The sequence below is a fragment of the Zingiber officinale genome, chromosome 10B, assembly GCF_018446385.1.
Source record: "Zingiber officinale cultivar Zhangliang chromosome 10B, Zo_v1.1, whole genome shotgun sequence".
NCBI classification, from domain to species: Eukaryota; Viridiplantae; Streptophyta; class Magnoliopsida; order Zingiberales; family Zingiberaceae; genus Zingiber; species Zingiber officinale.
In genome coordinates, this window is record NC_056005.1 from 3,123,249 (window position 1) to 3,144,189 (window position 20,941).

Consider the following 20,941-nt stretch of genomic DNA (forward strand, 5'->3'; position numbering starts at 1 on the left):
TGATTTTTTGCATTAGTCCACTAGATCTCAACCAAAAAAAAAAAAAATCAAAATTAGTCTCTTCTAAATCCACGTCTTCTTAAAGTTATGTTGAGCATCAAAATTCAAAAGAGAGAAATGGTATTGTAGAATAAATGCTAAACCATTAGGGAGTATCGGAGCAGGGAGTGGACTGCAGTAGGACTAGTGGGAAATAAAAGGAAAATAGGAAAGGAAGCAAAACAAATCTCACCTCAAATAGGATCTTGAGATCGCATAACTTGTGGGATTCAAGTTGGGAGATTAGGGACTGTCAAACTAGTGGATTCGAGCTTGACGTCTGTTGGACTGCCTTCTTTTAGTTTGTCGGTAGACTTCTTCACAAGGCCACGGAGGCAGCCTGTAGGCGCACGCGAGGCAAGTGGCATGGCAGATTGCTATTCTTTTAGTTTTTCTAACAGCTTCACGGGTACAAGGAGGTGCTGGCAAGTGGCAACTGAGGCAGAAGCATGTTGCGTGTAAGCCTGCGAGAGTGCAAGGTAGGCGGTGATTTGGCGATGCGGATGGAAAATAAGGGGAGGTGTTGAGGCAGGACCGTGCGACGGTGCGAGGCTGCGAGCGACGAACCTACAAGAGCACGAGGAAGACGACTCGACGTCATGACGATTCGGCGAAGCAAATGGGAAAATAGGGTAGGGTTTTTTACTTTTACCATTTTACAATAGATGAAAGTTAGTGATCTTCTATCTTAGCCGTTGAATTGAAATTTAATATTTCATTTGTAAGTTATTTTTTATTTTAGAATTTTCATTGAAATTTTTTTGTTAGCCCGCGGGCCAACCCGAGCCCCCAACGGGCTGGCTCGTCGGACTCGCGACCCACGTGGGTTGACCCATTTAGGTCTATCAGCTGATGGGTTGATAAATTCCCAACGCAACCCATATAATTTTTTGGCGGGGCAGGCTAACCTGACGGGCCCAACCCAAATTGACGGCTCTACTGGCTTGCTATCTCAGGAGTTGAGGCACGATTTCGAGCTGAGGCAGGCCTAGTTCAGGTACTCGGTAAGAATCCTGAGCGAACTAGAAGTAGTTTCCCGTGTTGTGAGTGTGAGACCGGTGGCAAATGCAATACTGAGCTTCCCACGGGAAAGACTTGTCGATAGGGGCCTGAACAGCCTCAACTCGTTGTGCCACTCCTGCTTCTCGAACTAGAGGGAGATTCGGCCAGGGATCCTTAGGCCGAATGGGAGGTGGTGGTGGCCTCCTCTCCACTCGACTGGTCGAAGCGGGGGTTTTTACTTCCTTCTTCTGAGCGGTTTGAGTTTCTTCCATATTAATGTATTTGACCACTTTTCCCAACAGATCATCGAAGTCCTTTGTGAGCTTTCAGATAAGGGCTAAGAAAAAAACCTCCTCTAATAGGTCTTGAAAGAAGACGCTTATTAATATCTCAGAGGTGGCATACAGGATGTCCAGTGCCATCTAATTGAAACGCTTGATGTACACTTTCAAGGACTTTGTAGTCCCTTGCTTGAGAGTGAATAGACTATGATTAGTCTTTTAGTATCTCCTGCTATTGGCAAAATGATACAGGAAGATGTTTTTGAATTTTTTAAAGTAGGTGATGGACCCGACTAGCAGTATGTCAAACCATCTTAGTGGCGAGCCCGAAAGAGTGGTAAAAAATACTCAGCATTTTATGACATCGCTATATTAGTGCAAGAGAGCAGCATTCTGAAATTTTCGGAGGTGATCATCTGGATCATTGCTACTTTCGTAATCTTCAATAGGTAGGGAATTTACCCTAGGTAATTTCTCGTCTAGCATTTCCTGAGAGAAAGGAATGTTGGGTTGTTCAGATATCTCCTAAATGACTAGGGTCTTTCCCCTCTTCTTGAAGGCGAGTTCCAAGCCAAGGAGGCCTGACATCGCTCCATTTTGGTGTAGCCTTCTCCAGGGGCTCGATACAATGCTCGGGGGAAGTCACATGGCTGCTTTCTGTTGGACCTTCTGTCCAAGGTGGAGGTCCCGTCTCATGAGGCCATAGGTGCGCAACACTAATGAAAATCCATGGTATGTTTTTCTGAAGTCGCTTGCATCTTAACCTCCTTGAATAGCTCGTATTCCTCGAGTGTCATGGTGATGTTGATTCTACCAATGTCATCCATCTTTCTGTTCCAGAGCAAGTGAATGTGTTCCCGCAGATAACGTCAAATTTGATCCTGTTCGGAAGCTGAGTCAGATGGAGGTGCCAGTGACGAGGGTGAGAACGTTGACAAGGAGAAGACTCGGGCCTAGGACCGATGGAGGAAAGAGGGGGGGGGGGCGGGCCATCGTCGATGATACCCATGATCCTACAAACACCACAGACCAAGCATCCAGAGCATTAGAGTAAGAACCATGGAAGAGGTCCTTGACACAGACCCTTCTACGCTCAAGTCAGAATGAAGTCGAGCGAAAAAGTATGAAAGTAGAATGGTAGTAATGCATGTGTATGAGCGAGCGTGCGTGCATACCTAGTCATCAGAGATAATCTCTCTTTTTATACCGCCTTTCGTAACCTCCGTAATCATCAGACATCAGAGAATACTGAGTGTCAGGATATGTCGGGTGATAGAAGATATACGACGAACTTCCATTGGGTGGAAGAAGGTGGTTGTGATTCTTTGATAACGTTGTCTCCTAGCAATAGTTCGTCTGGCATTATGTCAGCTGGGCGTAAACTATGAGATATGCAAAGTAGAATAGTGTCCGCCTGGCGTGGAGTTGTCTGGGCGTAGGTTGGAAGCTATGCTTAGGAGAAATATGAGGATTGAGCCCTAAGGCCCGACCAGTGTATAACCGATCAGGAGAAAATTGAGAATCATGCTATGAGGGGGCTGAGCCCTTAGCTCTGACTGGCGTATAGCTAGCGGGGAGAAAACTGGAACCATGCTATGGGGTGACTGAGCCCTTAGGTTCGAACGACCTATAGTTAACCAGGAGAAAACGGAGAACCATGCTATGGGGGATTGAGCCCTTAGGTCTGAACAACGTATTAACAGCCAGGAGAAAATTAAGAATCATGCCATGAGAGGATTGAACCCTTAGGTCTGACCGACATTACGTATAGTCGACTGAGAGAAAAATAAAAACTATATCATGGGAAGACTAAACCCTTAGTGTCCAACCGACGAATATCCTATCAAGAGAATGAGAGTAACTTATTTAGACGTATAGTACTTAGCTTTAACTACCATCACCTCTCGACTTTTAACTACCCTACTATTCCTTGGCCCGTATAAGTTGTTAAATGCTAACGCCGCGAGTTGCATTATCTTATCTCAAAAGCTATGTTCGGATTCGCATCGTAACACAGATTTTTTTTTTTTTAAAAAAAAAAAAAACCGGATTCGGATTTAGATGATTCCCTGATTGGGGTTTCTCTGTCGATTAATCCGCGAACAAATCGGTTTCGGTTCTCCATTTCGGATCTGTCTTGTGAGATCCGTTGCGCAATGTTCCTATGCACGCAGCGTAAGGGACATGCAACGGAGCGTCCACCGTTGCTTTATTTTATCCCCTTTTTTGTTTTTTTTTGCCCTTTTCCCTCTCTTCTTTATTCCTCTCCATAGGAAGAAAACGCTCTTCATTTCTTCCTTTACCTTTGTGGCTTTGCGTCTTCCGTAGCCTGAGCTAGGGCTTGAGGGAGGCGCAGAGAAAGAGAGCAATGGAGGATCCCTTCTCTGTTGGCCCTGCCGCTCCTCCCTCCCCGGTCGGCGTCGTCTCCCATCTCTTATCCACCATCTTACCACTGTCAGGTAGGTCGAGCTACAAGTAGCAATCTCCTTCCGCTCCAGCTATCCTTCTCCAAGCTGATGACTATAGCGCACTCCTTCCTTCCCCAGACGGCGTTGCAATCGCTTGGCGTTGGCCCGATGCGCTATTGGGCTCGATCGGGGACGCCTGGCGGGAGGTGCGGTCGCGGGCAGTCGCGCCGGTGCTGCGAGTTGCGATCATCGTTTGCTTGGCGATGTCGGCGATGCTGCTGGTCGAGGTGGTCTCCATGGCCGTCGTCAGCCTCGCGGTCAAGGTCCTACGCCGCTGGCCGGAGTCGCGCTACCGTTGGGAGCCGATCAACGCCGGGGCCGACCCGGAGTCCGGGAATCTGGATTTTCCCATGGTGCTCGTTCAGATTCCGATGTACAACGAGAGAAAGGTACTAAAACGGCATTTATCACTGATATGCGTACTCTCAATTTTGATTTATTCTTTTATTGTCTGACAAAAATGGATGGCATTTGGCAACCGACTTGGTTGCACTTACAGGTATACAAGCTCTCCATTGGGGCCGCCTGTGCTCTTTTCTGGCCGTCCGATCGGATAGTAATCCAAGTTCTGGATGATTCCACGGATCCTACGATCAAGGTATCACTACTTCCTGTTGCATTTAATCAGTACAAGCCAATAAAATCTGAGTTTAGTAAGTTAGCAACCGATGAAAAAGTGTGTAGCTGGTTCGGAGACTCGAATTTGGAATTTTTGTTTGCGTATGTAGGTACTGCTATTCTGCTAACTAGGGACACAACGCGACACATTCATCATAAAATTGTTTCTTTGATTTTTTTCGTAGAAATGCTACGTTAGCACATGCTAGTGAATGTTCTCATGAAAATCGTCCTCCAATCGTCCCGGTAGGTCCAGATGTTCGATCTTCCACGTTGCGTGGCAGCCTACCTATCACTCACAAGTTGGGGGAGTTCTTCAATAAATACCAATAGTGTTGGTCTAAATGAAATAAATGGGCATCGAGCTATCCATCTGAAAAGTACTGCAACTTCCTCAGGAGCTCCCAGCGATAATTAATAGGACGCTCCTTTTCATTGGAACGGGCACCTTTTTTTTTAATTTTCTTTATCAAAGGGTGCCCCACCTTACCAAACATCATGTAAAATTACATAGCTACCCTGAAGTTAATATTTGGTCCGTTTTGACTTTTTGGCAGTTCGGTTTCCATTTATTGGTAGGTCGATTTCAAATTTAAATCCTGAACAGTTAGGATGGATTTTGACATGTTCAATAATATTTATATTATAGTAAATATAATTTTATAATTGATTTGATTTGTTCATCTAATATTTATGTTATAGTAATTACAAAATATAACTGCTACAACTCAGATTTATCTTATTCAATAATATTCACGTTGTAGTAGCTGCAAATAGTAGTTGCTATAACTCGAACTTGTTCTATTCAACAACATTCATATTGTAGCAGCTATGAAAATCGTAATTGCATTGGTAGCAGCTACGATTTAATGTGTGTGACAGGAGATAATAATGTTGAACAATGTAGTTAAGGGTAACCCTATCATTTTATAGGGGGCTGGTGGGGTGGATCGCTCTTTTGATAAAAAATAAAATGAAAGAGGGACGCGCATGTGACGATTCCAAAAAATGGGATGCTCTTTCGATTTTTGCCTAGAGGAGCTGTGGCCACCTTTTGATATTTTCTCATATGCTTTCTCACGTTCCAAGGCTAATTACCCAATACTCGTGTGCATTTTTTCATCATATATTGTTTATTGAATTAATTATTATAAATAAACTGGACAGACTGATTTTGCACTGTTGTTTTTATGTAGCACATATCATATACATGTTTTCTGTTCTTAAAGGTTGGATAAATGGACCTAGAACTATTTTTTACAGCAGTTATAGTAAAGTTTTGGCACCTATTAATTGTTAGAACAGGACCGTCTCAAGTATTCCTGAGGCTCTAGGTCAGAGAAAAAAAATTCAGATCTTAATATTTTTTTTAAAAAAATATTAAAAATATTATTAGAGATATTTTATTTTATTAGTAAAATTTAAAAGGACCGATATACATTGAGCATCTACATTAGCTATCCTATCCAAAAATTTTATCTTAAATTTTAGATAGGATAACTAAAAATCCGCTCCATCAGTTACCCTATCTATTCCTTAAATTTAGATTTGATTAATAGTGATTTTCTAAATTTAGGAATGAAACCTCTACCCAAAAATAAAATAATATTTCTTTTTAATCTCTCTTCTTTCACTCATTCCATAAATATAATAATAAAAAATAGAAGAAAGAGAAGAAAATAATAAAAAACTTAAGGTGGATGCTCTAATAATTATTTATGCAATGGGAAGGAATGACCAATTAAATCACATAGCAATAACTTTATCTTGTGTCAAACCTCACTTCTTTATTAATAAAATTAAAAATTAAAAAATATTTTATGTTAACTAATTTGACAATGAATAATAAATTATTGTAATACTATTAATATATATTTTAATTACTATTTTTTAAAGAAAATATCAATTAATTTTAACTTCAATGAAGGAAAGTCTTTCATGCAACGTAAAAATTATTGTTGTGTGACTTAGATGTAATAGATTCGAGTAGTAGATATAGACACTCCATACAATAAAAAACCCTTCCCTAGGATCCTATATTGCAGGACCTTCGTGAACCAAGTTGTCTTTTAATCAATTTTAATTTCGATAAATTATCAATTAATTTATTTAGTCAAAAATATTTAGCTAATAAACAACGACGGCAAATTACTTAAAAAAAAAGTGTGCAAAATAACTCATTGAAGAGCAATCACATAATAATAATAATGGTATAAAAATGATAATAAAAGAAATAGTAGTACAATATTAAATATGCTTTTCACGTTCAAAGTAATTTTATAAAAAAAATACTAATTAAGTATAACTAATAAGTATTTTTAATTTATTAACTAAACTTAATTTTGATTATTAAATTAAATTTTTATCAGTAAAAAATTAAAAATTACAAGTCAAATTTTAATAAAAAATAAAAAAAAATTATCAACCAAATCTAACTTTAATATTAAAAAAATTAAAATTATCAATCAAAACTAACACGAGTAAAAAAAAATAAAACGATCACATTTAACTTTAATCTATAAAAAAATAAAATTATTGATTAAATCTAAAAAAATTAAAAATTAATGACCAAATATAATTTGGCTAGTAAAACATTAAAATTATAGATGAAAATATATAATTTGGTGGACCCTAATATAATAGGGGCTCTAGGCATAAGCCTAGATGGCCTATGCTTTGAGCCGGCCTTGTGTTAGAATACAACTTACTTCAAACAAGACGCTTTATGGCACTTTTGCTCTAATTGTGTATAGAGGACCACAGGGAGACTAGAAAAATTTGTGTACCGGTCCTAGAAAAGTATACATACATTAAATACAATATTCGCCTAGCAAAACCATCAATTCCAAATACAACTAAAAACCAATATGAAATATAACAGAATCAATATATTGATACATCACAAGTACATATGGAAAAAGATGACTCGCTCATCCCAAACATTCCTCACCGTTGGCCCCAAAGCTAGATGAAGGGAGTAAATACATCTCAATTATATGTACCATAGGTTGGTACAACTACCCCTCATCATCGGTATTTTTATCATATCCTAACATATTTATCTTTCAATTATTATCTTTCTTGGATGTGGCCAAAAGCTCTACCACTAGTCTATTTTCCTAATCAAGGTTTGATATTATTAACTAACGAACTACTAATATCTTACCATGCCGCTATTTGTTTTGACAAAAGCTACTACATTTATTTTAGATAGATTTTCTTTTCAGGGCATGGTGGAAATTGAATGCAAGCTTTGGGCAAACAAAGGCATTAATATATACTATGAAGTTAGGGATAACAGGAAAGGGTACAAAGCTGGTGCATTGAAACTGGGAATGGAACATGACTATGCCAAAGAATGTGAATTTGTTGCCATTTTTGATTCTGATTTCCAACCAGAACCTGATTTTCTCATGAAAACCATTCCTTTTCTTGTTCATAATCCAAGTATTGCACTTGTTCAAGCACGATGGCAATTTGGTAAGTATGTGATTCATTTTTGGCTAAGTTTGTTTTCAATCGTAGTGGTTTATGGGTTAGTCTGCAAAAAATTTCATTTGCATATAAAATAAACCAGCTTAATGCCTTAAAAATCCTGGGTAAGTTATAGCGGAATGATAGTCTATAAGAGTCATTTCTAGGTTTTCCATTTAGCTTCTTATCTAATGTTAATAAGAGATCAGATATTAATCTGTATCGAATATAAAATATTTTACTGATTCTTATCAAGCCAAGGGACTTGATTCTGGTATTTCCAATTCTTATCGATTCACATGTAATTGACAATTAACACTAAATCATATTACAGAATAATTCATCACTAAAATGATTGTGGAACCAGGAAACATGTTACATCTAGCAGTAACTTTTTTGTCAAATCACAGAAGCTCTCTATCAGTTTATGCAGCTACATATCAAAATCAATGATAGTTAGTAATTGGATTCCGAAGTCCCAGCTATCTTCCTGCTGTATTTCTTTGGAGTATCTGCAGGTGCTTTAACAGATCTACTTATAGTTGGTTTAAGCTAATATAAAAGAACATCATTAGTTCCACCAGTCACATGTCTATGGAGTTGTCTATAATTCTGCAAGAGATGATATCTATGCCAGAAGTTTTCTTAGTTTGTGAGTCTACTAAATGCAAATTGGACAAAAAGTATGGCCCCTTTGGTGAACTTAGCTTTACTTTCTAACGTATGCTCTTGCATGGGCTTGTAGAAATCTCTTAAAAGTTGCAAATCCAAGTATTGCACTTGTTCATACCAACCAGAACCTGATTTTCTCATGAAAACCATTCCTTTTCTTGTTCATAATCCAAGTATTGCACTTGTTCAAGCACGATGGCAATTTGGTAAGTATGTGATTCATTTTTGGCTAAGTTTGTTTTCAATCGTAGTGGTTTATGGGTTAGTCTGCAAAAAATTTCATTTGCATATAAAACAAACCAGCTTAATGCCTTAAAAATCCTGGGTAAGTTATAGCGGAATGATAGTCTATAATAGTCATTTCTAGGTTTTCCATTTAGCTTCTTATCTAATGTTAATAAGAGATCAGAATCTGTATTAAATATAAAATATTTTACTGATTCTTATCAAGCCAAGGGACTTGATTCTGGTATTTCCAATTCTTATCGATTCACATGTAATTGACAATTAACACTAAATCATATTACAGAATAATTCATCACTAAAATGATTGTGGAACCAGGAAACATGTTACATCTAGCAGTAACTTTTTTGTCAAATCACAGAAGCTCTCTATCAGTTTATGCAGCTACATATCAAAATCAATGATAGTTAGTAATTGGATTCCGAAGTCCCAGCTATCTTCCTGCTGTATTTCTTTGGAGTATCTGCAGGTGCTTTAACAGATCTACTTATAGTTGGTTTAAGCTAATATAAAAGAACATCATTAGTTCCACCAGTCACATGTCTATGGAGTTGTCTATAATTCTGCAAGAGATGATATCTATGCCAGAAGTTTTCTTAGTTTGTGAGTCTACTAAATGCAAATTGGACAAAAAGTATGGCCCCTTTGGTGAACTTAGCTTTACTTTCTAACGTATGCTCTTGCATGGGCTTGTAGAAATCTCTTAAAAGTTGCAAATTTGTTTTCCTAGCTGTTGGACTGCAATTAGTTTGTTTAATGTCTGTTGCTACTCAGGAATGGTGCTGTATGACTGACTACTCTGCATTCTTTCTGCACTGATTTGTATTTGGCAGGAAGCAATTTGTTCATTTTAGCATAGAAGGCAATTGTCATCCTTGTTTAGTCCTGAAGTCAGAGAGTAGATAGGACTTAGAACTTAATGTATATTTGTTTCACATACAAGAGCTGCCTAAAAGGACCTGAAAAAATAATGAAAGAGAGTAAGATGCTTATTATTGATATTATGTGTTTGGATCTTATATTTTTGATATTGCTGTTAGAAAATAAGAGTCTTTTGTTCTGATTTATCCTCTTCCTTAATGACAGGAAGTTGCTGACATGGCATTTCATGGACGATTTTGCAGTGAACTTCAGCGATTGCCTTATGACAAGGATACAAAAGCTTACATTGGATTACCACTTTAAAGTGGAGCAAGAAGCAGGTTCATCCACCTTCGCGTTTTTTGGCTTCAATGGTAAATCACACTCAGTTAATTACCCACTGCATATACAGCAGAATGCAGCATGGCCGTACTGTTGATAATGGCTATATGCATACTGTCCTACAATTGAAGTCTTCTTAAGGCCATGTCATTAGTCGAGTGATAATCTAGTGTTACAATAACATCATGTTTATCATATTTTTGACAAGTTTATATTGGTCGTTGAGGCCAGATACATGGGGATATATGGAAATATTTTTGACAATATTTCTTTGACTTGGAAGAAATATTGGGGATATATGGATTTGAAATATGGCAAGTTAATCATTTCCAAACTATCTTTCAACTGCCCATTCAAAAACTTGGAGTTTGATCTGCAATTTATTAACTATTGTGGGGAGAGATTGATTTTAATAGATAGCACTAGACTTGTAAGGGTTGCTGTTGCCTTTCTAGAAGAAAAGCCCCATTAACTTACCTTGATTCATTATCAATTTTTTGAGTAACTGCTTTCATTTTCACTAAATGCTTACAGGGACTGCTGGTGTGTGGCGTACATCAGCAATTAATGAAGCAGGAGGTTGGAAGGATAGAACCACTGTTGAGGATATGGACTTGGCTGTAAGAGCAACCCTCAGAGGCTGGAAACTGTTATATGTGGGTGATGTAAAGGTAGATGTTTTAAGTCATTTAAAATTTGCTTGTGCTCAGCATACAATTGAGGTAAAATTCCTGATCACACACATATATGATGACTGATATTTTTTTTTTAATTTTTTTACAATTTGAATTCATTAAACTTGGAAAAAAGGCGACTCAGAAGTACTCCACTTACTATAATTGACAATTAAGTGACTTGAGTTCTATCAGCAATGATGTGCCCTTGCATAGATCTAATTGGCAGGATGAGATCCAGGTAGGCAACCAAATAAGCTATCTGGGATATAGCTTGTTTTTTGTTTTACAACGGAGTAATTGATGCCTGATTTAATGTACTTTGCACTGGTTCATAATGCTTCACGAAGTCATCTATTTGATACCTGTGGAAACTATTTTGAATGATGATTGAGGAATTCCTAAAGATTGGCATTCCAATTTACTTTTTTGACCCTTTAAACAATTTGTTGTGAGAATTTCTACTTACGGTTTCAACAATCCGATTGACTGGTTTGACCCCTTGCAACAATTTGTTATGAATACTCTCAAGAATCCTTCCATCTTATACAATCCTGACTATTATGCTAAAGCTTTACTTATTGGCGGTACAATCTGTATAGGTTAAAAGTGAATTGCCCAGTACTTTCAAGGCATACCGGTACCAGCAGCATCGCTGGAGTTGTGGAGCTGCATACTTGTTCCGGAAAATGGCAATTGAGATATTAAAGGCCAAGGTATTTCTTGTGTTGATATAGGACTTTCAGTAACTTCTTCCTTTTGCTCATATCTGTTTGTTTCATGCCATGCAGGAAGTATCATTATGGAAGAAATTCCATCTAACATACAGTTTTTTCTTTGTAAGGAAGATTGTAACCCACTTAGTTACATTTTTTCTTTATTGCGTTGTGATCCCAACATCTGTTTTGGTTCCGGAAGCCACCATTCCAGCATGGGGAGTAGTGTATATACCTACTACAATTACCATTTTGAATGCCATAAGAAATCCAAGGTTGGTCTCATTTTGATTTAATCACAGCCCTTTGTTTCCTATCAATAATCTTTCATGCCATTCTTGCTTTGATTCTTATAACTCAGTCATTAATTCAAATGTGAAAGATGAATCATTCTCTTGAACATATTACTTAAATTCCAATCCGTCTGTTTATCTTCCTTGCACATGTATTAGGAGATCAAATTGCCTAGTTTTACTTGTGGCAGTTCCCTCCATCTTATTCCATTTTGGATCCTGTTTGAGAATGTCATGGCCATGCACCGGATGAAAGCAACTATAATTGGTCTATTGGAAGCTGGTACTTTTGACGAATGGATAGTCACGGATAAGCTGGGAGAGACCCTCAAGGATAAAACTAGAATCCCATTACTAGAAAAGGCATCAACCACTCTAAGCGACAGGTAATTAATCAATATGATGTCTGTAATTCATTTACTTTCCTTGACACTATAATTTACACAGCCTATTTGTTCACTTTTCACCCAGATTAAACTTGCCAGAACTCGGATTTGCTGCCTTTCTCTTTCTTTGTGCCTGCTACAATCTTGCCTATGGTCAAAACTACTACTATGGTTATATCTATGTTCAGGCGGTTGCATTCTTGGTTGTTGGCTGTGGCTATGTCGGAACCTTTATCACAAACCCGTAGCTTCTCCAATTGCAGATTTATATTTCTTGATGAAACTAAGGAACTAATGCTGCTGACCGCAAAACATTTATATAAAGCGATCCTAATCTGTTTAACATTGTTAATGGATGAAGCTCAGGGGAGTGCCTTCCACTGACATAATGACTTTGTACGAGAGTGAGTTTTTGGAGCTCTCATTGTTTCTATTATTTTAAAAAGTTTGAATTGCTCTGGTCCCGGAGGGTCATAAGTTTCTGTGTTGGGATTAAGCAGCAGAAATGGTTTAGATACAATAACTTCAACCGTTTGCTTGAAATTGTTTAACTGATTGCTTCGGAAGAACATTGGTGTCTCCAAGCTTCTTTAACAGTGTGTTTCGATAGAATTTGACATTGCGTCCTTGATTGTTTTTATGAACACACCTTATGTTGTAATGCCTTCTTTTGTACACTTCAAACATTACACTAAATTTATTCATTTTCAGTGTGAATCTTACTTTAAGTTGTATAATTAAGGCATTTCAATTTTCTGTAAAGCAAAATGCTTTTAGTTAATTATTTTTATTGAATTAAGCGGTACCCATTTGACTGAGTATTTAAATTTTCCGGTGGACATTGTTTGATCCAGAACTTTTGGTTGGGTTGGGCCGCTACGCGAGCCGCAGTTTGACGACGAAGTCTTTGTTCCCGTGACATGAAAGGTTAGCCTCCTAATTTAATACCAAGTTTATTAATAATTCTAATCCTACTATTTAATCTGTAGCCAACATCAATTGGGCAATCAATGCGCCATAACGAGAAATGAGCAAGGCTATGCACGTAAGCGATTCAACGCCTAGCATTCTCGTGTCTGAGTCGATTGTTTGACTATTGCGACACAGCGATAAGGTTCTTTGCTGTGTTCGATAGCGATTACGAAGGACTTATCTTTAAATGGGCGGGCGCCTGGGCGCATGCTCCTCTGACCTCTCAGGCGCCTCACCTCCTACCAAATCACTAAACCACCGAGTAAAAAAATTGAAAATTCATCAAAAAAAAAAAAAATCGCAGATCTTCTGGTAGTTCATAAAATTAAATCAGCAGCCAAATCGAACATGAAAAAGACGAAAATAGTGTAATAGAAATATAGAATGCCCTTTTTGTTTATGATATAATATTTGCTAGGGTGGAGAATTCAAATCTTGGAAGGTGAGAACAGACTATAAAAGGCTTCGTGTCCACTTTGACTAGCAGTACGAGGTGGAGTTATTTCGAGATGATATTAACACATAAGATATATTGTATCATTATGAAATTTGAAATTCAAATTTCAATAAAATTAAAATAAATATCTCTTTTTATATGTGCTAGTCATTATTATTTGAGAGATTAGTAACCGCCCATTCAGACATATCTCTCTGTCTGCTTCTTTCTCCCTTCGGCATCTCTTGCTTTAACTTCAATATCTGTCCGTGCTAAACACCTTCGACCGCCATGTCATCGCCGGGCCCGTATTCACCGTGATTTACTCCCTCTCATACTCGTGGGGCAGGGGTGAGGGGGCCGCTGGGCGGCGGGACCCGCCTTTTGCAACTTGTTTCAGTTTTCACCGAGGAAAAGACTCCCCAGACGTCTTGCTGCTGGCACCGACGACGCGGAGAGAGAGAGAGGATTTGGGAAGTGAAAGAATTAGATTTTGGTCTCTCGACAACCGGAAGGAAGATATATATTTTCTGCTGCAGATCGAATCCGATCGCCGGAGTAGATTCGCCCACCGCTGACGTGCTTGGTGTCAGCCCCTCAGCCACCGAAGCTGAGATCAAGAAGGTCTACTACGTGAAGGTTAGTTTCTCTTCCTTTTTATTTGCCTTTCTGGATTATTCAGTTTCACAGTCCCTCGAACTCCCTTTTTCTGCAGCGGCCTCCTTTTAAGTATCTGCTACTCCGGTTCCCTTGTCCCTTCTTTCTTCGGGGGGGGGGGGGGGTGGAATCGTTTTTGTGGCAACCAGAATTTATTCGTGAATTATTTTGAATTCTCTGATTGTGAGTTGTCAACGGATCGCAAAAATTTTCGAGCTTCCAGTAGACCAGCCCTGTTCTGTTCTGTACTTCTCTGTCTTCTCTTCTCTTTGTTCCATATTTCGGGTGGAGTGAACTCTAGTGAAGCGTCTTTGCACGCTTTGAGTTAAATACATGTTGCAACATTAGCTTATTTGAGTTAAATACCAAAATGTTCCTGTTGAGATTGTCATGCATCTAGAAGGGGATGAATAAATTGCAATTTGTAAATACAAATTCGTTTGGAATGCTCTTGCAAATGCAATACCTTAATAACACAATGCAAACATTTGGTCCTCCCTTGATTTATCTGGACTTCCACCTGCTAGGAGCATACTCTCCAAGACTTGTTGGGACTCCTACCCTCCTGGAGTTTACTTTCCGGGGATTTCATGCCAAGCATCTTTTCTCCTTTACTCGCTGAGACTTCTACCCATCAAACTAGCCAAATGATACCCTGTATCTGCAAATATCTCAACATGTGACATAAGTAAGAATATTTTATCAATTTTGTTTAACATGAAACCACATTAAAATTAACCCACTCAAGTATGACTGCATCAACAACCTTCCCCAGTCAAGCTCTCTATGGATCAATTGCACCAACAATACTCCGTCTTTAATAATAATAATAATAATAATAATAGCATCCACATCAGTTACTCTATCCAAAGAGTTTACCCTAAATTTTGGATAATATAGCTAAAAAACCTTTGCATCCTATCCATTCCCTAAATTTAACATTTATGAATAATACTTCTCTAAATTTAGGGAATAAATTTCATTCACTAAATATTATTGAGAAGAGAGAAAAAAATAGGAAAGCTGATATATGGTATAATGAAAAGTGGATATCTAAATTTAATAAAGTAACTTTTTTTATCCTAAATTATGCATTTTGGATAAGGAAGCTGGTGTGGACGCTCTTAAAAGATTATACTAGATGATGGGCTTCCTTTTGTGCTATTAACGGTTTTTTTTTCTTCCTCTTGTTTGACATATCGTGTGCTTCTATGCTATGGAATATCATGGTTTCTTAAAAGGTTCAGAATAGCTAATAACATTGAAAAATGAGATGAAAACTCAAAATTTTAGTTTGGAATTTTATTGTTGATGACAATTCATGAGATAAGTGTTGGATTCGGAGCGCAGCGGAAGATATATATTGAATCATGGATCTTTCGTGGTACATATAGTTTTACATAAAATAATATAAAACATACCTCGAGTCCTCGATAGGTGTGAATAATATCACAGACAGATAAGACATATAAGAGCCCCACGTGTGACTCCTCTAGCGGTATCCACGCGCATTAGATCACGAACTTGACACGATCCGTTAGGTGCTAGCCTCTTGGATCGACAAAGCCTTGAAAGCACTACGATCTCTTCCGAACGAAGAAGTTGACGAGAGAAACTCGAAGAGAATCAATTCTCTTTTCGCATCTTTCCGAGGATGACTACTTATAGCCTCCAAGGAATACGAAGAGTTAAGTTCTCAATAAATTCATCATTTATGATCTTCATTAATTAGGAAGATGAAGAGTTATAGGCTCCATAAATTCTTCATTTATAACCTTCATTATGATAACTCTTCAAATTCTTCATTAATTATCATTATGATGACTCTTCGAATCCTCCATTAATCATCATGATTATGGTTATTCGAATTCTTTCTTCTTTGTATCAAATAAATCCATATTTGATCTTGATCTCGACTAACTTCTGATACCATTGTTCATGTCTACGTGCTATGCGTGCAACCCTCTAGGTTTTATACACGAAGGCAGTGTAAATCCATACACAGACTAGGGTAACCGTCTAGCAACAGTTTTTAGCCACCCAACGCGATAAAATTAATATCGGTCATAAACTATAAACCACTATGAATCAATTACTGTGTAATTCAATCTCTTCATCTAAGCCTACATCCCAATTAATTCGATATATCATGCATCATTACCAAATTAATTGTTTTACTTGATTTCCAAGATATAATAGACTCCTCTTGAATGATAAATCATTCCTCCCATGGCCATGCATTTTGAGTCACTAATATCTCTATCAAGCGGCCAGGATATTAACTCCTAATCCAAGAGAGCGATGAATCCTCTATTGACTCAACACTATTCTCTCTACGCTTTGTCATACACCCAACTACCGTATTAATCATAATCCGATTAAAGACTGCTTTTAACGGCGTCAAAGCACATAACTCCACGCATAGAATAAATGAAGGTCTCAAGTCAAAAGATCAGTTACACTCGTTCATAAGAGGAATAACCAATGATGCTTAATATATGATCTCCTCTTGAGCGGGTCGTGTCCAGTGTACCTCTACACGCAAGGCACCCCCCAAGTACAACTTGGATATCCATCCCTCCGATCTATCTCGACCTAGTCATACTCAGCATTGATTTAGATATCCATGTCCCCTCTAGATATCTATCCAATCAAGGATTATTTTCAGATTAATATATCGATTAATCTGTGGGACTTTATTATTAATCATATACGTATAGAAAAGTAAATAATTAATGATAAATTTTTGCCTTTATTAAATAATTATCCACAAAATACATAAGGAGTGTCTTGGCACATAAGTGCACACACTAATAATAAGTTCCTACCTTCTTGCAATAAGTGCTTATTTGAAGTTTGGAAAGTTACCATGTACGACAAATATCAAATTATTTGAACAACTTAAAGCGAAGTGCTAAAAACCTTAAAACTATAACTTCTCTACTGGAGTATTTTCTTTCCGAATTGTTGTAGTTTGTAACTGAGAATATTTCTTAGCATTCTTCATGTAATATTCTTAAGCTTAATGTCACTATGCTATTTGTAGGCAAGGCAGGGGCATCCTGATAAAAACCAAAATGATCCTCTTGCAGCTCAAAATTTTCAGGTAAGTGCTATGTTTTAACCCAGAACTGAGTATTGTTGAAATTTCTTTAGCCAATAAATATTTACCAGTTAGATTTTATTAGTTTTGGTTTGGTAGTGACATTTGATATCTTTTCTTTTTCAATCTTCTGTAAGTAACTTTGGCTTACATTTCAATATATCCTATTATTGATTGGCATAGCTCGTCTTTCATACTGCTAAAGGAGGAGAGGAGCTTCTTCCTTCCAAAAATGATTAGGAACTTAATAGGAGAGGAATTCAGCTCAATATATGCACAATTTGTGCTATTACATTTGCCCCCATGAGATTATGGGCGTGGAGCACCTTGTCCTCAGCAGGGCGTTTGCAAATCTGATGTATATTATTGACTCTGATATGTTGAGAGTATGTGGAGCTCATTCTATCAAACTGAGTAGCCACTTAGAGGGGGCACTCCACCACAATAAAAGAGCAACTTATGCCATCACACCTTTCCATGTGACCATTTAAGACTGTAGGCCTGCAACACCCTGGCTTCAACACATATAATTGCATATTTTTTGCTTGATGATTAGTGAAATCCTTGTGTTGTCTGCTCACCCCTTTGGACATTGAATCCATGAAAAGCTTCTCAAGCAAACATTGCAATGGACCACTTCTTAGGCTCCTTACTGTTCTCCAACCTTTAAACTGACATCATGATTATAGATGTTGAGGATGACTAAAAACAATTTTACCAAAACTCAATCAATCATGTATTGAGCAGCACTGGCATGGAGTCCTTCCTGGCAAAGAAAATTAAGTAGTTGCATTTAAAGAGTGTATGAATTGATTAAGGTTGGAAGATTCACTATCACTGAAGACTTCTCTGCAAATTCAATTTGTATTTCAGTTTATTTGCCTGAATAGCATATGATATCCAAGGTTTGAGCTTGTTCCTTATTTTCTAAGGCTTTGGCAACTCCTAATAATCAGGCTTTGGGGGAGGCATACCAAGTATTAAGTGATCCAACACAACGCCAAGCTTATGATGCATATGGAAAATCAGGCATTTCCACGTAAGCTACCTTTATAATAATAATAATTTTTAAACTACCACAATTAAATATATGTTACTTTTATGTAGAAAAATGGTTTAATCAAATGAAAAGTTTGTATTTGTAATTTATTTCAAAACCAATGGCCAAGTATATTGAATGGGCTGATCTTTGCATACTTGCATACTTACAGGGATGCAATTATTGATCCTGCAGCAATCTTTGCAATGCTTTTCGGGAGTGAGCTATTTGAGGGGTACATTGGTCAGCTTGCCATGGCATCAATGACTTCACTTGATATTTTCGTTGAAGGTGAACAATCGATGCCAAAAAGTTGCAAGAAACATTGAGGGTATCTATATGTGATTACCTATTTCTAACATATGGTTGCATGCTTCATTTCCAACCGCAATGGAATAGGATTAATTTTCTTTTGAGGAATCTAAGAACGCTCGAGAGTGATTGACCTTTTATTTCTTTGTTGGTTTAAAAGAGTCATTTAGTCATTTCAGGCGCAGCATTCTAACAAAATAAAAAGATGGTTCAGGATGAACATATATGATTTATTTTAGTCAGATTAATTCAATGTTCCTATTCTACTTTTTTTTAGTGCAAGAAATAAAGCACTTGAAAAAAGCTTGCATCACAGTCCATTTTGTTTAGCTTTAGAAGCATCCGTTGATGCATAAACTCTCTCTCTCTCTCTTACTGTCTGAGCATGCCTTGCCCACTGTACTAATGGTTAGTAGCTCCTCGTGATTTACCTTGAGTTAATGATGAGTTTTTCCACTCATGCAAATTAACCAAGTCATGAAAAAGAAGGCAATTGCTTATGCCTTAAAAATTCTAGTAAATTATTTTACTTGGATGATAAAAGGCTTTCATTTGTGTAATTTTATGATCTCAAACTTGTCTACTAGTAAATTCTTTCCTCGTAATCAAAATAACATGCAAGTTGATGAATTTTTTCCTCAGGCCATTCAAAAAGAAAGAGAGGAGAAACTTGCAGACGCACTGAAAAACTGATTCCACCAGTATGTTCAAGGAAACATAGATGAATTCATTAGTCATGCTGAAACTGAGGTCACTTCTTTTTCTGGTAGTTTCTTCTGACTTGTTAAGTATCAAGAATCTGAAGGTCGTGTTTGTTCGCGCAGCGAGGCCGGCAAGAGAGTTGAATCGCCTAAAATACTAAAATACCCTTTTCGTTCTTTCAACTCTATTTAAAATGTAACAATAATAATAAAATAAAAGTGACCAAAAATAAGGAAAAGACTCAGGATTTCCTTGGTTCCAACCTAGATGGTCGTTAATCCAAGGCAGTTGCAAAGCTTATAAGAATCTTCTTCTTTGAAGGCGGAGAAACCTTTTATACACAATGAAAGCTCAAACAATTGTTAGGAAGTTAATACAAGAGTTGATCTTCTATTTCCTAGCTCCAGGAGTCTTTTTATACCTTCTAGAAATCCTATCTGTAACTTGAGAGCGCCTTCAAGGGGAATGGAGGGCGCCTCCAGCGAGACAACGATGGATAAAGGTTTATCTGTTGTCAACAGCTACATTGGCCAGGTCGAGGGTGTCTTCCATAGGCATGGGAGGCGCCTCCCTTGCTTATGGAGGGTGCCTTCCATGCCCATGGAAGGTGCCCTCCGCTTGAAGGAAGCGGAGGCGCATAGGGCGCCTCGGAGGCGCCTTCTATTCCTTTAGAAGGCGCCTTCAGCAGATTCTCCAGTCTCCATATGGTCTTGAGATGCTCCAATCGCTTGGGTGATTACGACCTACCGAAATAGGGCTCACCCGAACTCAATTTTTGGTCTTCTCCTCGAGGAGGCTTCCGCTCCGGCTTCTCGTCCCTCGAACGTCGCATACGTTCTTCTCGTTCACTGGTGTACTCTTTCGCAGTACTTCGTCCCTCGGATGCACCGAGCCCGTCGGCTCTCTTCCCGTGCCATTCTTTTCGGTAGTTGCGTCTTCCGCTCGACTTCCTGTGCTCCTAAACTTCTACACATTTAGACACAGGATCAAACCAAAACAGGACCTAACCTAATTTGATTGATCACATCAAAATAACTATGGGGTTCAACAATCTCACCCTTTTTTATGTGCATCAACCCAAGTTTAAGTTAGGGTAAAACAAACAGATAAAAAAAAATTGCAAAATATTTTAAATATTAAATTGCAATATAAGAAATTGCAAAAACAAGTATAATGCCATTTGAGTTAGAAATTTTAAAATTGAAAAAAAAAATTCTCACTCCCCCTAAACTTGTATCGTTCCTCCCCCTTTGATCACATAAAAAAAATACTATGAAAATTTTTTTGAAATTAAATCTTTGGAGGCACCTTAGTAAAAAAAAAAAAATCTTGCTAGTTAACCAATTTCTAAGTCATGAAATTTTTAAATAATTGACAAATATTAAAAGCATTATTTATCTAATTTGACAAGCTTATCAGTTTGTCAATTAAATATTTAATTCAGTAATTGGTTTCCAGGCTGTGGTGAGGTACTATGTCTTTTTGGTTATTGGATCATCAACTACTTCTAGATAAAGTCTTTTAAAGAATTTAAACATTTAATTTTTCTAAAAGCCAAAAACAAATGTTTAATCTAAATAAGATTTTGGAATCCAATACAGGTTCTTTCCTACTGGGTTAATCAAAAATTTAGGGGGTATATAATTTTTT

The 20,941-nt window shown here is 37.6% G+C and overlaps 2 protein-coding genes across 5 annotated transcripts; both read left to right on the plus strand.

Moving 5' to 3' along the window:
* The first annotated feature begins 3,581 nt into the window (after nt 1–3,581).
* Nucleotides 3,582–12,792, plus strand: LOC122028767 (probable glucomannan 4-beta-mannosyltransferase 4). Of its 4 annotated transcripts, none has more exons than XM_042587644.1 (10): nt 3,582–3,781; nt 3,869–4,179; nt 4,290–4,388; nt 7,636–7,888; nt 9,923–10,033; nt 10,536–10,672; nt 11,278–11,391; nt 11,467–11,514; nt 11,594–11,666; nt 11,876–12,017. In XM_042587644.1, exons 1-9 carry the CDS (start codon nt 3,691–3,693, stop codon nt 11,615–11,617), a joined length of 1,188 nt encoding a protein of 395 aa, XP_042443578.1. In that variant the 5' UTR covers nt 3,582–3,690; the 3' UTR covers nt 11,618–11,666; nt 11,876–12,017. The 4 variants fall into 4 exon arrangements, with proteins under 4 accessions (XP_042443578.1, XP_042443576.1, XP_042443577.1 ...); XM_042587642.1 differs by adding an exon at nt 12,156–12,792 and having other exon boundaries at nt 3,588–3,781; nt 11,467–11,666; nt 11,876–12,070; XM_042587643.1 differs by lacking the exon at nt 3,582–3,781 and adding an exon at nt 12,156–12,792 and having other exon boundaries at nt 4,037–4,179; nt 7,623–7,888; nt 11,467–11,666; nt 11,876–12,070.
* Nucleotides 12,793–13,799: 1,007 nt separating this feature from the next.
* On the plus strand, nt 13,800–20,129 carry LOC122029456 (uncharacterized J domain-containing protein C4H3.01-like; the record flags this gene model as incomplete). Its single annotated transcript, XM_042588443.1, has 5 exons — nt 13,800–14,117; nt 17,182–17,241; nt 18,171–18,277; nt 18,450–18,568; nt 19,232–20,129. Coding segments are annotated over 5 exons (687 nt in total), but the record flags the coding sequence as incomplete, so codon positions are not given.
* Between the last annotated feature and the right edge of the window lie 812 nt (nt 20,130–20,941).

Bases quoted from the DNA above. Each gene is read 5' to 3' on its own strand.
- LOC122028767 (XM_042587642.1), top strand. From the start codon at position 3,691: ATGGAGGATCCCTTCTCTGTTGGCCCTGCCGCTCCTCCCTCCCCGGTC. The intron at 4,180-4,289 runs GTACTAAAACGG...TTGCACTTACAG, and splicing joins CGATGTACAACGAGAGAAAG to GTATACAAGCTCTCCATTGG. The intron at 12,071-12,155 runs GTAATTAATCAA...CTTTTCACCCAG, and splicing joins TCAACCACTCTAAGCGACAG to ATTAAACTTGCCAGAACTCG.